This window comes from Cryptomeria japonica, chromosome 5 (genome assembly GCF_030272615.1).
Source record: "Cryptomeria japonica chromosome 5, Sugi_1.0, whole genome shotgun sequence".
Taxonomy (NCBI): domain Eukaryota; kingdom Viridiplantae; phylum Streptophyta; class Pinopsida; order Cupressales; family Cupressaceae; genus Cryptomeria; species Cryptomeria japonica.
The window spans coordinates 750546489-750564685 of NC_081409.1; the positions used below are offsets into that span (position 1 = coordinate 750546489).

At 34.3% G+C, this 18197-nt stretch overlaps 2 protein-coding genes across 2 annotated transcripts in view; both read left to right on the forward strand.

Annotated features, from left to right (window-relative positions):
- Window positions 1-999: 999 nt before the first annotated feature.
- Window positions 1000-4757, forward strand: LOC131064076 (protein EDS1-like). Its single transcript, XM_057998103.2, has 3 exons — window positions 1000-1028; window positions 1934-2258; window positions 3993-4757. The coding sequence occupies exons 1-3, from the start codon at window positions 1000-1002 to the stop codon at window positions 4755-4757; spliced, it is 1119 nt and encodes a 372-aa protein (XP_057854086.2).
- A 5677-nt stretch (window positions 4758-10434) lies between these two features.
- Window positions 10435-18197, forward strand: part of LOC131876147 (uncharacterized) — a 58309-nt gene continuing 50546 nt past the window's right edge. Inside the window, exon 1 of the mRNA XM_059220946.1 lies at window positions 10435-10575. Coding sequence (XP_059076929.1) covers window positions 10435-10575 — 141 coding nt within the window. The remainder of the gene's footprint in view (window positions 10576-18197) is intronic.

Here is an 18197-nt window from a genome sequence, read left to right on the forward strand (position 1 = left end):
AAGAGTATGAACAATTTGCCACCACAATTGATGAACAAGCAAATTTTTATCCTTCAATTACATGCATTTTATGTCATTTTATAACTGAAAAATTTAACTAAAGATTGTTTTTCTCCAAAACTTTCAAAAATTATAACCTATCAAACTCATAAATATAATTGCTCATATTAATAGTTTAAACAAATTAGTTAGAAGAACTGAAAATAACCATTCAACTTTTCAATGAAGTTTTATTATCCAAAATGAAATCCCACAAACTTTAGTCATCTCATGAGCATTTGGACGGTGGAAAGTGGAAGGGAATGCAGCACTTTATTGAAAATATCGATGGCTTCGTTTCCATGAAACTTCATTGCAATTTCCTTGCAAATAAATTCCAAAAGAAATCAACTCGTATTTCAAGGCGGTAAAGAAATCAATGTTAATGGATCAGTTCCCATTGTAAATAACTGGTGTCATGATCGATTGTTTAATGTGAACACTCCAAAATAAACACCTGCTTAATCTCAGATGTTTGGTTGTGAGTAACACAATTAGTTATATGATTAACAGAACGCTTTTCAGCTTAAAAATATCATTTTACAGTCAAACTGAAAATTTTGAACCAAAAATGTGAATTCGATACTTAACTATAAGCACCCCAATTAGTTTGCATGGTACAATTTGTTGATTAGATACCAAACCATATGGTGTGGCCCAACATCAAGCAGCCTCTTACAAAGAGCTTCCCAGGACTTTCTTTGTACTTTCTCTTTCTCAACCTCTAAGAAAAAATGCCCAAGAATATTTGCGATCTATTCAATATAAAGTCTTCATACGGCAGAAAAATTGAGATGACGACATTTCTTCTGAAGCTTTTCTTAGATGTTGCTCTGCTGCTCCCTGAATTTTTTATTTTTATTTTCTCCTTAATTAAGAGAGTTTAAAAAAAGAGGGAGAAGATTATAAAGGCGCATCCCGTAAGAACTCAAATGCCAAGCAAGTAGCAGGTGACAAGCCATGGATTTAGATTTCACAAACCCTCCACTGTAAGTTCCCATTTGGGTTATATGTTTGAAGACATTTTTATGTAAATATTTTTTTCTGAGTGTTTGAAGATTTTTAGATTAATTATGAGTATTTTCTAGATTCAATTGTATAAGATCTGTTTAGTATCAATGTTTTGGCTCACATTCTGTGATTCATTATCAGAATACAGTAGAAAGTTAGAGGATATGATTATGTGAATTTTTTTTTATCAATGTTCCAGATCATATTTTATGATTCATTCATTTTTTTCTTTTATTTGTTCATCTTGATGATAAACAATAAAATATGATCCAAAATATTGATGAAATTTTTTTGATTATAAATCTGACCATTGAAATTTTCATTTCCATGTTTTTCAAGTCTCTTCTCCTTCCACTGTCCTTTCAATCTTCTTTTGACATATTTTCTACCAATTGACATAAGAGATATTTTATTAATGATGAAACTACATGTATTGCTCCGGTTAATATACAGAAATAATACACATGTACTTTTCCTCTGGATGTAGCCAGTGATTGGTGAACCATGTAAATGTCGTTGCTTAGGATTTCTTCTCTGTTATTGCTGCAGACGAAACTCTGTTTTTCTGCCCTGTTTTATCTTATCACTAACATTGTAGACTCTGAAAACTTATGTCTTAAATTTTTTCCTGTTGTTATTTGTTAATTGAATTTTATGGGAATGTAGACATCATAAAACATGAATAGTGTAAGTAAGAGATGAGTTTGATAAAAATAAATCCGAATGTCCACTGTGTGCTCAAAAGACACTAGATATCTGAATCCTTTTTCTGTGGAAAATTCTAAGCCGGTTTAATCAGATAACCGTTAAGGAGCTTTTGTCTAAATTAGCCTTGGTTTTTGTAATGCCCAAGTGCTGCTAATTTTTAGATTTGTTGTTACAGGTTCAGTGTTGGCTGGGAGCTTGCAACTTTCTTTGCTACCTGTGGGATCCTGCCCAAGGCTTGGGAGGCAATACGTAGTATTTCCAACAATAAAGAAGACATTTTTCTTCTGAAAAAAGATGAAGATGTAGTATATGTGATTTTCCCTTCGTTTCATGAAGAAGATTTTATTGCCCCAGATATCAAATATGCAGAGTGCAATACCCAGATTCAGAAAATCTTCTCTGCGGGCCCAAAGGGTGATGATGCTAAACCGGCCCTCGTTCACAAGGGAGCTCTTTACCGACTCCGGAATATTCTGAAGAATTCAAATTTCGAGGCCAAGGTAAATAGAACTTTTAATCCATATTATAAGGTTGCTTTGTATTGTAGGATCCCTGCTCTTCCATTCCAATTAATCGAGCTCTAGTCTGGAAATAATTCTATCACTACCAATTTGCAGTTTAATGTAATTCACTTATTGTTGTTGATGTTATCAGTTAATGAAATATCTGACTGATCAACCTAATACCTTTTTTAAAATTGTGCCTGTATACTATGATGGCTACTACATTGCAAAGCTTATTGATCTTAACCTTACTGAAAATTAAAACCATTGAATAAATCCCCAAGTATGATTATCATCAGTTTATTGCATCGTAGGAATCTGTCACTTAGGAAACTAAAGTTCACGAGCTTAAATGTCATCCTTCAGGAAAGGAATGCTCGAAATTTGTTGTGCTTGTCAGGTATGTTGGCCATTAAAGATCTTTCTATAAAGAAACTTATGCAATCACAGATTTTATAATTTACAGGGCATTTATACATGTATTACTATATTTATTTATCAGATACATATTTTTAATCAAAATTACGAACTAGAAAAAGGTTTTTAAAAGGTCTGTTTAAAACGTCACTGAGTGTCAATTCATTGTCATACTTAGTTTCATGATTATGATTATAAGAGTTTATGCTGTTTCTTTGAAGCTATAAATATGTACTATACCATTTCTACTGTTAATTTTCAAAGTTTTATCATTACATTAGAGCTAGTAGTGTTAGAAGTTGGTGAGAGTACAACTCTTAGAGATGTCCAAAATGATACAGTGTCAGTTCATTTCATACTGAGATTTATGATATTAGAGGTAGACAGGATGTGACTTCATTAGTGAAATGTATAAAAGATGAGAACATCTTGAGAAATGATTCTTGTGAGATGAGAAATAAATGTAGCTGACTGAATAAAAAACTCAAATATGTTGAAACCATTAAAAAGAAAAAAGAGATCTGTCAAACAAAAGTATGAAAATGCATCAGAGCACTCTCTTGCAATGTGAAAGCCTTTGTTTGTACTATATTATTTATGCTGTTGACTTTCAGAGTTTTATCAATCACCTAGCCAAGAAGTACTTGTTACTCAAAGGAAAAATAATCGGGGTTTTATAAAAGTACAACTGCAAGTCATTTGAGTCAAATGTTGTTACTGTTGGATAAAGTTGAAGTGGTTAAGATAGGCATCATAACTTCAAACATATAGTTTTGAACTCTCGTGAGAACAATCTTTAATATTAAGACATAATATTAAGAAATCATAATCTGAAACATAGGTTTGAACTCTGATATAATAACCTTTAATATTAAGACATCATAAAACATATAAGTTTGAACTCTGATGACAACAACCTTTAATATTAAGACATCATAACCTCAAACATATATTCAAACACTCATGAAAACTGCCCTTAATATTAATATGCTCTAATAACCTCATATTTTGTAAACCAATATTTTTACATTTCAGAATTTCCAAAAAGTTGTGCCTCCAATATTCATAAATTGCAGTACTCCATACTTTTATGCCTTATGGACTGTCAAGCAATATTTAACCCTTGAAATTTTGGCCCGCTTTGTCGTAGCCACAATGATATGAGGATCAGTGAAACATATCGTCATCAGTGATGCTTCTACTTTAACACTCAGCCACACAACGTTGGACAAATATCAATTCTTGTCAATCAGATATTCCTCATTTGTTCAGTGCCCATTTAAAAAATCCTATTTTCCTTTTTGGTTGCATCAGATACAAGGTTTAAAGGAACAAGACATTATATTTGTGGGCCATTCCATAGGAGGTGCAGTTGTAGCCCTGGCCACTCTCTGGTTTCTAGAAAAGCGGTTGAGAAACTCCAATGCATTTTGCATTACATTTGGTGCTCCTTTGATTGGAAATACCACAATTCGTGAGGCAATTGGGCGTGAGGATTGGCTGGGCAGATTTTGTCATGTTGTCTGCAAGTATGATATTGTTCCCAGGATGTACCTTGCACCATATGAATCAATTGCCAAGCCTTTGGATGCAATTTTACCTCACTGGCAGAGCAAAATGGATATTGACTATGTTGCTGTATCACATCTTTCTATTTCGGAATCTTGCACGACTCTCCTTAACAATGTCATGAAGTGCACATCTACAATAGCAAACAATTGCCCTTGTGTTAGAAGCCCGTATGTGCCCATCGGTACTTATATGTTCTGTTCAACCCATGGTGCAGCTTGTTTTGACGACTCTGAAGCTGTCCTTAAGTTGCTGCATTTCACTATGCAAAGCCAAGATGGAATACCATTCGATAAAATTGCACGCACCTGTATTTCAGAGCACACGGATTATGGCCATATGTTAGAAGATATAGATGAAGCCTCGCTAAATGCAAGACAGTTTGCAAACATTGTCTCAAACTCCTCCTTCGAGATGGGAATAGCCTTGGAATTGGAAGCAATCGGTGTTGGAGCTCAGGTAATCTCATTAACTGTGCTTTTTACTTCTGTATGTACCATAGTTGCATGATTCGCGCTCTGAAAATCATAGATACAACAATATGCAAAAACTGTTGTTTTTTTCTTTTTATATTTCATTACAAGTTAACTTTATTAGGTGGAATTGATTTATTAGTTGTTCGATAGCTTTTGAGTTCTCTGTATTCTTTCCTCTTAATGTTGTTTCTGTTTAGACACTGAGATTGACGACTTTTGACTTTTAAGGAGCACAATCGTGCGTTTTTTGCACTCAAAAACGCTGGAGAGGCGAAAAATTGTTAGGGCAGAAATGTAAATGAATTGACAAAAATAAAATGAAACACATTTCAATTAAAATTCAAGAAGTACTTGCTGCATAATAAAGGCAGCGAACAGTTTGCACAGTTACACAAAAACTGTCGGATGGAACAAATAAGTTATAACTATACAAAAACTAATAAAATCAAACAAAACTAAAATTAACCTAAAATAACTAAGTTTTAACCTAAAGATTAATACATTAACATCTCCCCCTTAATCTGAAGGAGTTAAACCAATCATTTCACGAAATTTTTCAAACTTAACACGACCCAATGCTTTGGTAAGGATATCTGCAGGTTGGTCTGTAGTAGCACAATATTGAGGGGAGATACTGCCATCTTTCACATAGTGCCGAATAAAATGAAACTTGGTGTTGATATGTTTGGTACGATCATGAAACACTGGGTTCTTAGCCATTTTTATAGTAGATTGATTGTCAATAAAGAGTGGTGTGGAAGAAGCTTGTGGTGCCTGCAAATCTGCAAGAATTCTTCGAAGCCATAAGATTTCTCTAGTTGCCTCAGATGCTGCTATATATTCTGCTTCTGCAGAAGAGAGAGCTGGGACTGGTTGTTTTTTAGATTTCCAAGAGATTACAGCAGAACCAAGAGACATTAAGTAACCAGATGTAGATTTTCCATCATCCATATCACCTGCATAATCTGAATCTGAATAACTAAGCAAAGAAAATTTTGATATTTTGGAGTATTTAAGCCCATAGTTTTGAGTGCCCTGTAGATATCGAAGAACCCGCTTGGCTGCTAACCAATGAGTTTCTCTAGGTTGTTGCATAAATCGTGACAGAACTCCAACAGAAAAAGAAATATCAGGTCGAGTAGTTGTAGCATAAATCAAACTGCCAACTAGTTGCCTATAAGAAGTTGCATCAACCAAATCAGAGGAATCATTAGATGAAAGTTTGAGATTTTGCTCCATAGGAGTGCTGAGAGGCTTGCAATCAGCCATACCAAACTTTTTGAGAAGATCACCAATATATTTTTGTTGACTGATGAAGATAGATTGGGGGTTTTGAATCACCTCAATTCCCAAATAGTAATGAAGATGACCCAAATCAGTCATATCAAAACCTTGTTGCAATCCTTCTTTTACATTTTGAATATTAGCCTCACTAGTTCCAGTGATAAATAAATCATCCACATAAACAATAAGATAGACAATAGTACCATCAATCTGTTTAACAAAAAGAGTTGCATCATCAAATTCAAAGTGATGAAAATTCAACTGCAAGAGATGCTCAGTAAGTTTTTCATACCAGGCTCGTGGGGCTTGTTTTAAACCATACAATGATTTTATAAGCTTGCATACCTTGTCCTCTTTACCAGGAACTTCAAAGCCTTCAGGTTGAGTCATATATACTGTTTCTTTAAGATCACCATTCAAGAATGCAGTTTTAACATCCATGTGATGGATGCTCCAACCATTTTGGGCTGCTAAAGCCAACAAAACATGAATAGTAGTCCATTTTGCTGTAGGGGCAAATGTTTCATCATAGTCTATGCCCTCTTTTTGAGCATAACCTTTGGCAACAAGGCGTGCTTTGTGTTTATCAAGTGAACCATCAGCATTATATTTATTTCTAAAAATCCACTTACAACCGATAGGTTTACAATAAAGAGGAGGATCAACCAACTCCCATGTGCCATTATTCAAAAGTGCATTATACTCATGTTGCATAGCTTGCCTCCAAAATGAAATATGATGAGCTTCTTTATAGGAATTTGGTGTTGAATCGATTGTGAGATTGAGCTCATCAATAGACTCAAGGTTATCTGAAATATTAGATTGAGCTTGTAGCCTTGCTTTATAAGAACTTCTTGTACCTGTTTTACCTATTTCATCAGGTCGCAAATCTTTCAAAGTTTGTTGAACTTGTTTGGTCCACCTATGAGAGGATTTTTGTGGGACAGTAGATGTTTCTATTTGTAGATTAGAATCTTCATTGGGAGGTAATGAGTCAGGCTCATCATTAGTGAGAACATCACTATGAGAAGGGGCTTGTTCTGGTACATGAAGAGGTGGAGCATCATGAGTTGAGGTAGCTTGAGATGCAGGTTCTACACATGTATTCATTCCTCCAGAGTGTAAAATCTCACAAGAATTTTCTATCCAAGGAGAAGATGTGGCAAATTTATCAAGTTGTTTTAACTCATTTTCAATATGTGTATCACTTTTGAAAGATTCACAAAATACAACATCACGAGCAATAAAAAACTTTTTATGAACTTCATCATATAATCTATAGGCTTTTGAAGTTTCAGAATAGCCCAAAAAAATGCACTTATAACTATGATGATGCAACTTATTCCTTTTTTCTTTAGGAATCAAAGCATAGCAAATAGACCCAAAAATTCGAAGGTGTTGAATAGTTGGAGGATAACCAAACCAAACCTCATATGGAGTTGTTTGGTGAAGAGCAGATGATGGAGATCTATTGCGAAGATAGACTGTTGTTCTTGCTGCTTCAACCCAAAAATATAACTTGATGCCTTTGAAATATAACATTGCTCGAACCATGTTCATGATAGTTCTACTCATTCTTTCAACAACACCGTTTTGTTGAAGAATGCCTGGAATAGTGAGATGATGCTGAATACCATTTTGACAAAGATAATCCTCAAAAATTAGAGAAGTAAATTCTCCACCATTATCTGTTCGAAGAGTACCAATTTGAGATTGAGCCTGATTTTCAATCATAACACGAAATCTTTTAAAAGTGTCAAAAGCCTCTGATTTTTGCTGCAAAAAATAAATCCAAGTCATGCGACTATAATCATCAATAAACAACATAAAGTACTTAGATCCTCCAATAGAAGTTACTGGTAAAGGCCCACACAAATCTGAATGAATGAGTTGCAATTTTCTATGTGCTCTCCAGGTGGAATGAGGAAAAGAATTTTTATGTTGTTTGGCAAGAATACATGCTTCACATTTTTCAATTGATTTAGAAAAAAATGGCAAACCATCAACACCATTCTTTTGCATGGTATGAATGCTATCATAACTAATATGCCCCAATCTTGCATGCCATAAAAGGCTTGGTGATAGACTCTCTTCTTCAGTAAGATATGCAAAATTTTTAGAAGTAGATGCACCATTTAATTTTAATAATCTTCCATCTTCACACCCAGTGAAAACAATTTGATTGTTAGATGTTTTTCTTACAACAACCTGCCCATCTTTTAAGAAAATAGAATAGCCTTTTTGTCGAATCAATACTAATGATAGCAAATTTCGTTGTAATTCTGGAATAAATAATACATCATGAAGCACAAGGTCTTGAAGATTAGGCAACTTAAATCGAATAGTTCCTTTTCCAAGAGGTTTTAGACTAGATTTATTTGCTAAATAAATTGGACCATAGGCACCTTCATGAAATTCTTCAAAACAATCAAGCCGAAATGTCATATGTTGTGTGGCTCCAGTATCTAAGATCCAAGAATCATACCATGAGGAATTAGATGTAAAATCTGAAACAGAAAGCACATATTGATCACTATCACTGTCACAAGCAAATTGGGCTGCTCCTGAAATTTTATCCTCTGAAATTTTATCATCACTGTGCATTTTTGTTTTATCTTTCTGTTTAAATGAATTTTCTCTAAAACTTTCTATCTTGTCCCATGAGAGCTTACATTCATGTGCTTCATGACTACCTTTTCTACCACATCTTTTACAATATAAATACTGCCTATCATTTTGATTATCATGTTGCCTCCATTGACCTCTAGTTTTTCCTTTATCATTATAACTATACTTTGAAGAGATTTTATTGATAGATTTTTCTTTTTGATGAGCAAAACAAACATTTTCAGTAGTAGTATCTATTTTCCTTCCAAAAGCTTTTTCACGTTCTGCTAACTTTTCAACCAATGTATCAAATGAAATGGTTTTCAATTGATTACTTGCTTGAAGAGACTCTAGATAAGTGGAATGTGTTGGAAGAAGTTCCTTGATGAAAGCAGTGAGATAGATATCAACTTTTCCACCCGCAGCATCAACATCATGTTTTATAGCTCTGATTTCAAAAGCCAAACTCATAACATCACCATTTTTCAATTCAAGATTAAACAATTTTAATTGTAACTGAATAAACTCTAATTCTGAATGAGAATCAAATAAATCTTTTATTTTGTGAAGAGCTTCCCATGCAAATGTGCATTCTTGTATATGTCGATACACATCTCCATTAACAGAAGCTCTTATCAAAGCCAAAGCTTTGGAATTTTTATATTGCCAAATTTCTTTTTCTTTAGCATCAATTGGTGTTGTAGGTTGTGCATTTCCATCACAAATTTTAGACCATAAATCATTAAAAATGAGAGTGTTTTCAATTTTTCTATGCCATTCCATCCAATTATCTTTTCCTGTTAAAGTTTCTCCAATCAATGAAACAATAGACTGCATTCTGAATTTAAAATAAATAAACACTATTTACAAGGCCTGCAACTTTAAAATAACTTCTCAATCCTTTAAAAATAGAGAATAAATAAATTGATATCACCTGAATCAATTTATTGTTTCTGTAGAATTCTCTGCTCTTATTTCTCCGCTTTGATACCACTGTTAGGGCAGAAATGTAAATGAATTGACAAAAATAAAATGAAACACATTTCAATTAAAATTCAAGAAGTACTTGCTGCATAATAAAGGCAGCGAACAGTTTGCACAGTTACACAAAAACTGTCGGATGGAACAAATAAGTTATAACTATACAAAAACTAATAAAATCAAACAAAACTAAAATTAACCTAAAATAACTAAGTTTTAACCTAAAGATTAATACATTAACAAAAAATGAGCAAGAAATGAACACTGAAAAACTCAATGTGGAGTTGAGCAAGAACCAAAGTTATTTGGCAGAATTGGAAGGGCTTAAAACGCGTTGTAAGGCCAAAAACACCTGCAATTATAATTCTTTCAAACAGCAAGCTGATAAGAAAGATTTTCATGTAAATTTAGCCAGAATAAAGCTGGGAAATTTCTGGGATGAGATTGTTGAGATGGAAGAGAAGCATGTGTCGCCCAGTGACTTCCGAAGCAGAAATAAATGGATCAATGCTCGCACTACATATAGAAGACTTGCAGAGCCTTTTGACATTGCATACCACTACAGTAGAGAGAAGGGAAACAAAAGTTATCTTTCAGATGGGGTCCGACCGCATCGTTACATAGTTCTGGAGAAATGGATGAAAGAAAAAGAGCAAAATCGCACTGGTTCATATAGAGAAAGAAGGGCCTGCACAAATTTCGCATCCTTAACTCAGGACTCATGTTTTTGGGCTCATTTCTAAGAGGCTTGTAAAGCCTTGATAAGTCTCCGACAAGAGGAAAACATAATAAATGCCTCTCTGAAAGTGTGCCTTGAGTTTGAGGATTATGTGTGGAGGATGATCAAAGAAAAGAGCATTTCTGCTGAGGTTTTCATGAAGGGTAGTAACTTCATGAAATGGTGGCAACAATACAGAGATCTTCGATCCCAATCCCACCAGTGGCAGTCAAGCTCTTCCTTGTTCAGCTTCGTGGCAGATGTGAGCTGGAAGCAGAAATTTTAGAAGGAATTTTGCTACACCCGACACCGAAAGATATCATGGAGTTCATCAGATTAGTACTAGTTATTTGATAGTATATGGGGTTGCTTGTTAGACAGGCAAAAGTAACTCGTATGTATGTATGCATGCATGCAACTATATGTATATGTATGTATAGTTGGAATTAGTCGATTTGTAAGGATTTTTTTCTCCTATCTTGCATGTGGTTATATTTGAAATGATGGGTTGGATAAATGGACTCTTTCATGTGGATGTTCTTTAAATGTTATTATGTGTTCATGGAAATTTGTTTCATTTGTGATATAAGATAAAACAAGGATAAAAAGTAAGAATTATTTTATATTGATTAAAGTTTAAATAAAAATTACAATTATTTAAAGAGAGTTTTTACAAGGATGGTAAAATTTATGTTTATGAGATTTTATATTTAACTTTTAGTCTATTTTGATAGAATGATTTAATAAAATTGTATAGTGATAAGTGGCATTTAACTCTATTAAGTTTTGCTTCTTTTATAATTTTCTATTTATTTATATTTTTACACATTTTTATAGATTCAATTTATAAGACTTATTTGCACCTATTTCAATACATTTAGTTGGTTTAGATTCTAAACTATTTGAGATTGACCCCAAAATTAAATTTTATATCCATTATCCTTGATTACTAGGCATGCTTATCTTATTGAGTTTGATGCGTTTGCTCACATTGTAACATTTGATTTAGACATATTTGATTCATTCACAACATTTCACTATAAAAGATAAGGTCATATTTTTTTATGGAGCTTCATTTTGTTATTTACTTACTTTTTCCCCCTCCATAGACTTAGTAATAGCATTCCTTCTCTTTTAGATAAACTATCCTCACTTTCTGGGATCCTAATATTTTTCTCATTCCTTTTATTGATATACTTTGATAATAACCTTTTCATGGTTTTCTATATTGTCTTGATCCCTATTTTATCATATGAGATATTTTAAATGGGGACTTATCTACCTAGCTTCTACGCAACTTCATGCCTTGTGTCCATAAAATTATTTCTTTGGTTCATTATTTGGGCTCTACATGTGTTGCCTTGGTCTACCTTCCTAATTAAATAGCCACAGTGATTTGGTTGGAGATCCTTTTTGAAATACTAAGTCTTTGTTCACAGTTGTTGTTATTGATGTCAACCCTTAGTTTGTATGTTGATGTTGCTAGACTATGTTAGTACATATTATTGTGTTGTTCATTGGTGACAACCCTTTGATGGTGGAAGTATATGTTGTGTTGTGTCTACTAGATATTTTTGGTAGCTATTGTCATGATTGTTGTCTAGATGGATGTGCAAATGGATGATAAAGATTCAAGATGAATGCGAAGAGGTTTTGCATTGTGGATGTCCACCTTACTAGTCTTGATGTCTACACTCCATATGGTGTGGTGATGTTGGTTCTCTTGGAGATGATATCATGGTGATATTAAAATGAGGATTAGATGCATTGAGATGTGTATTAGAAGCATTAAGATGAGGATTAGAAGTTTGGTGGTGAAGTGATTATTTTAGATGGTCATGTGCATACTATAGGTTGTTTTAGTATCTTGTTTGTTGTTCCTAAGTGAGCTAGTAGTATCTTGATATCCAGAAGTTGATGAAGAGTGATATTTTCAATGTGTGTTGAATGTAGTTTGGAAGATTACTCCACATTACTCTACATTAGTAGATATGGTCTTGCAAACATGGATATAATGTCAATACTCTGTGGATGTTGTAAATTATGTTTCTAGTGATGGAAGTTGTAAGGTAGGGGAAATTAGGGTTTCAAGAAATAAGATAATAAAACCAATAATCTCACCAAGTCAACCATACATTTAAAAAGGGGGCAAATTCAATGGATCTAGCCACAATTCAATTTGGGAAAAGGGTTGAAATACTAATTAAATTTACTTACTTGTTGTCTCCCCTTTTAAAGTAAACATTGGATTTGAATTGCAATGTTCTAGGATAAGGAATTATCATATAGAGATTTGAAAAGAGGAAGTGAGTCAAAACCTATAGCTAAAAATTTGCGTTGAATTATTGGGACAAGGGTGGTAAGTTATTCTAGTTCTATAAGTTCTAGATAGGCAAGTGGGATGTTTTTCTGATGAGGGAGATGCACAAGATTCAATGTTGGAAGATCAGAAAAAAATCTAAAGGCCAAGGTGGTAGGTCACCTTTGTCCTTTGAGTTTTTCTCTTCTAAAAGATGAACCTATTTGTTGTCATCTATTTTGTCAAAATCTTCTATCATAACTTGTAAATCAATTTTCTACACACACACACACACACACACAAAGGGGGGGGGGGGGTGTGGGGAGTTGTGGATAGGGGTTATCCTTGGATCAAACCCTAGTTTAGGAATTAACCTTGAAATTAAAATGATAATTGCAAAGAAAATAGAATTGAATTGTAGAAAGATGCTTCCTTTCAAGGGAAAGGAGAAATCTAAAATTCAATGCTTGTAATTGAATTTGATACCATAATGAAGCTTTCTTGAATCCTCACACAAGGGTTTTGGATATCATGTAGAATGTCTTCATGAAAGTTTGATCATGAATGCCATCTTGAGTGCTTCAACTTGACTTAATCTCTCCTTGAATGCTTGATAAATGCTTGATTACTTTATCACTTGAATTGAATTGGCAAGAGTGTAATGGAGAGATAGGCTTCATAAATATCATAGACCTAAAATGAGATGGGTAGGCCTCCTTTTATACTAAACCATCCAAAAATTATTTGAATTTTTGGAATAGGTCAAAATGAGACCTAAATTCATGACCACTTGATGTTACCATTGATGGGACCAAATTTGGATCCTAATTAGGAGAGCCAAGGTGTTAGAGTGCCTTGGTCTTATTAATCAAGACTCAAATTTGGATAAGAGATGAAAGGGAAGTTAAAAATGTAGGTTTTTGGAAGGTGTGAGTAGAAGCGAAGCAGACATCAAGCATTGAGAGATAGAACACCATGGTGTGGTCTAGGTGAGGATGAAATTGTATATAGATATAATTTATGATACTACATTTAGATCCCACTTTCAGTGAAAGTATAAGACTACACCCATACTCATGATAAAATACAAAGCATTGAAAATTTTTCATGAAGATACCAAATAGACAAGATACACCAAGCCTCCAAGGACTTAAGGATCGTACTACTCTAATATTAAGATAAAATGGATAACACATGAAAGGGAAAGATAACATGACTTACTATGTTGGAATCCAAGAACACTAACACTTGGGGGGGTGAATCAATGTTCTACCGAAATGATCAATTTTAACCTTATTAAAACACGCATTCACCAACCGCTAAACTAGTACATATAAGAATGAAAGAAGTAAAGCAATCAATAAAACAATCACACAAATGGATACCATAACACAAAGAATTATACATGGAAAAACTCATAGAGGAAAAGAACAGTGGGATTTATGACCCACAATATCAATCCATTGGCCATATGAAGAGATATTACAAAATATGGGGGCCTGCATGCAAGAAGACTTCAGCCTAGAGCACACTGCTCATAACAAAAGAGTCTCACTAACTACACACAAATCCAGACTACAATATGAAAGAATGAGTGAACTGCAATGATAGCATCTCCTATGCCTAAATATAGTTCTGGTTAAGCTCTATCTGTTCCAGTTCTAATACCCTAAACCCTTACCAGAATAACCTCTTACATAAATGTCCTCACATACATGATATCTCTCACATATCTTGTATATCATTACATAAAAAAATGATCTAATCAATCGACTTATATACCCTTACAATCCTTCATGCCGTATGTTGGCTAACATAGATAATTACAAAATGAATATACATATCGGTTCAATTACATATACATAAATATCAAAATCAATTGCCGATGGTTAGATCTCACAAAATGATGTCGACCTCCAATACCTATAATGTGATGAATTCATGTCAGCCTGAAATGCCGATACCCATAGAGTTTCTCCTACCAGTGAAGATACCTATCAGTGTCGATGACGGTGATAGTGAAGTGTCTGTCAATAAACAACCAAACCAAACTATGAAAGTTAGAACATGTTGCCATCAATGAAAACATATTGAAACCAATGAAATGAGTGTCAATTACCAACAATCTTCCCTTTTGGCATTGATGTCAAAACTTATGTAAAAAAGGATAATGGTTTCCATATGTCGGTTTCATCCCGAGATTGCTCCCCCTAAGCTGAATATCCATCTATGATCATGACTTGAACAAAATACTTCATACCTCCATATCTCCCAATTTCAAGAATATTTTTTTCACCTATACCTCCCCCTTTGACATCAACACCAAAAAAATTAACAAAAACTACGATGAAGAATGAAAGTTTGTACAAAGAATGTCCCAAAACACCTTACTGGAGTTTAATATATTTGAAAATTTTTGGATAGGCTTTCTCCAAAAGCTCTAGATAGGTATCACAACTTGATTTGAGTGTGTTGGAAACAGATAGAAGTCCATTAAGCATATGGGCATATGACTCTTTATCCTTAAGTGTTATCAGTGTGGAGTTACAAACCATATCAATACACTCCTATGTACACTTAATGAGTCCAATCAAGGACTCACCAATCCTCTAAGACCTCTAGCTCTCCTTATAATTTTATCTTTATCCCTCTCAAGACCTAAAACTTGAGCTTCCAATACCAAAAGCTAACTATCAAAAGATGTAGTCAAAGAATTTGATCCATCAAAAGAATTGATTATACCTACAATCTTCTCCTGAATATCCTTAGTCCCTTTATCTAAATCTATTGTAAGTAAACCTATGTTGTAGCATACTCTGTAAATATTAGTACATTTCCTTAAGGCATTATCAATCAACTTCAACTTATTAGTAATCTCTGTCTTCTCCAACTCAATCATCTGATCAAATGTTGCTCTCTTAGCCTGTGTAAACCTCTCTAGTGCCTATCGGTTTAATATCTATTGGAAAGATTGACAGTCCTTAGAAATGTGCTCTATGATTATCTTAAGCTTGTCAGATGGGCTTGCTCCTTTGTCAAATTTGCACTCTGGGACAAGTCTATGCAAAATAGGGATTGATTTATCAATAACTCCTTTGTCCATAGATCCTTCCTTCATCATCTTTTGTGCAGTCATCATCATGAGCTCAGTAGAACTCATCTCAGTTATGCTTTTTGGTTCAACCTGTGAGGTGTCAATTGACAACAATGATGTGCTCAATGTCGGTTCCCTATCGGATTCCTCTGTCTTCTCCTCTGATGGTTTATTAACTTTTATAGCTTCCTCTTTTACACTGGTGGCTTTACCACTTGGTGCAGTAATAGTTATTGTTGGTTCCTCCTTATGAAATATGACCTCAACCTGTACATTCTGATCCAGAGGACTATTGTCCTCAACATTTGTAACCTATACACTCTCTGAATCTGTTGATATCTGAACATTTGTCGGTATCACCTTTGTGTCCTATACATTAGATTCTATCGGGGGCTCTATATCCAATATCTTAATGTCCTTCAAAATTGTAGATGAGGTACCCATTATACCTTTTCCTTTCCCTTCAACCAAGATGTCTATAGTGTCAGTTTTAGTCTTTGATGAAGTATAAAAACTAGGGTTTGTAGCAAAGAATTGAACCCATGCCTTGTGAGTCTTAGTGACTATCTCATTAACCCTTCCTAAGATAAGACTAACTATCATGTGCTTGCTATGAAATATCTTTCTATCTGCAACCTCAAGAGTCATGTCCAACTCCTCTTGAGTAATACATGCACAAGTAGTTAACAACTCTTGAATCTTTATATGCTTGTCCTCATTCATAGCTGATAAGATTATAGCATCTAAGTTGTCATATAAATGTGCTGGTATTTGATTCTCAATTTCCAACAAGGCTTTCTTATATATATCCAAATACAATAAAACTACTTCCTCAACTTCTCTATGTTCATCATTATCTAAATGCTCATAATATAATTGTACATTTTTCAACATACCATCCTTAGTAATTTCATCTACCAATTTTGCACAAGTCTTAGGTGGAATAATAGTTACATTACTGGTAACAAGTGCAAGATATGTGTCATCCATCTTCTTTCTTCTTCCAGTACCGGATGGAGTAGAAGGTGTTTGAGATATTTTCTTTGGATCTCTTTTCTGTGCTGGTACCTTGATTGTAACCTTCCTAATGGGTTTCTTCCTTGCTTCCTCCTTAGTCTCTTCACCTTTCTTCCTCAATACCCTCTTGATTGTTAAGGGTGTGTTATCCTTAGATTCAGAGTCAGATGTAATAGGCTCAATAAATATTTCAGGCTCTTTCATCTTCCTTCCTTGTTCTAGAACAACATCAATTAATGCCTTGAGGTCCTGGGAAACTTGTTCAACAAATTTTCTTGCCTTGCCCTACTGTTTCTCCCTCTTCTTCTGGTTGAAATCGGTTTCAACCTCTTGCTTCTTCTGTTTAGCGGTACCAAAGGATTTCTCAGCCTCATCAATGGGTGCATCAATTAACATCTTTGCATAAGCATTCAAAATCTGAGCATCAACTTCATAACCCATCTCTTCAATCCATATCTTCTAGGGCTTGACAACTTCCATCAAAGTTTCATCCTTTTTAACCATGAAGCATATCTTGGTTGAGTAATTTTCGACAATGTTTTTAGGAACCCTCTCTCTAGAATTCATAGCCTTCTGGAATGCCTTAAAGTAACCCCATACCTTATCATCTCATTGACTACCCAGTGTAGCAATAGATTGTTTCAGTTGTCTTCCTACCAGGATATCAAATGCCCACTATCTCTTCCCAAAACCAAGAGTTTCATTAATAAAAGATAACATCAAATAGATAATAAAATTTCCATACCAGAATGTCCCCTTCTTTTCTCCTTTGATCTTTCCTAGGTTAATTAACAGCTCATCTAAAATCCATCCACAAAGATCTAACTTCTCATTTTCCCTCATCATCTTATGTGCTACTTAAATGTAGGAGCTAGAAACAAAGCTCCTTCAAGATATTATAAGGTTTGTCCAAATAGATTCAAATTCTCTATGCGCTCTGCTCAAAACATATTTGACAAACTCATCCTCAAATTCAAGAATATCCAAAATGCCGGTAAACCCTAGATACTCAATATGCTTGTACTCAGGCTTGATCTTTCCAAAACCTCCCATTAACCTGCTCATATACATGCTCTTAATATTACTAGTACCCAAATCCTCAATGTGGCAGTGAATGTAAGCTTTGACATTTTCCACATATACAACTCCTTCTAGGACATGACAAAAAGTTCCAATCGAATCATCCAAGGTGGTAATATGTGGACATCGTTTGAAAATCAGCCTAGGATGATCTTGAACTTGACAATAGTAGGATTTGTAATAAAAGTAGGTGCAGAGGATGATTCCACTTCTATGATGAAAGATAAGTACCTGAGAAATAGTTGTTGGTGAAACCCTAAAGAACTCTTGCAATCGCTGAAGAAGATATCGATCACACTGAATCACCTTAGACTTGCTTTGAAACACTTTGAATTGCTTTGAATGCAAGGTGAACAGAAATGAAGTGGATTCAACCTTTTAACCTCCAAGGAAC

Coding starts and splice junctions, on each gene's coding strand:
- LOC131064076 (XM_057998103.2), top strand. CDS start 1,000: ATGGATTTAGATTTCACAAACCCTCCACT. Junction 1,029..1,933: donor GATTTCACAAACCCTCCACT/GTAAGTTCCCAT, acceptor TTGTTGTTACAG/GTTCAGTGTTGGCTGGGAGC. Junction 2,259..3,992: donor ATTCAAATTTCGAGGCCAAG/GTAAATAGAACT, acceptor TGGTTGCATCAG/ATACAAGGTTTAAAGGAACA.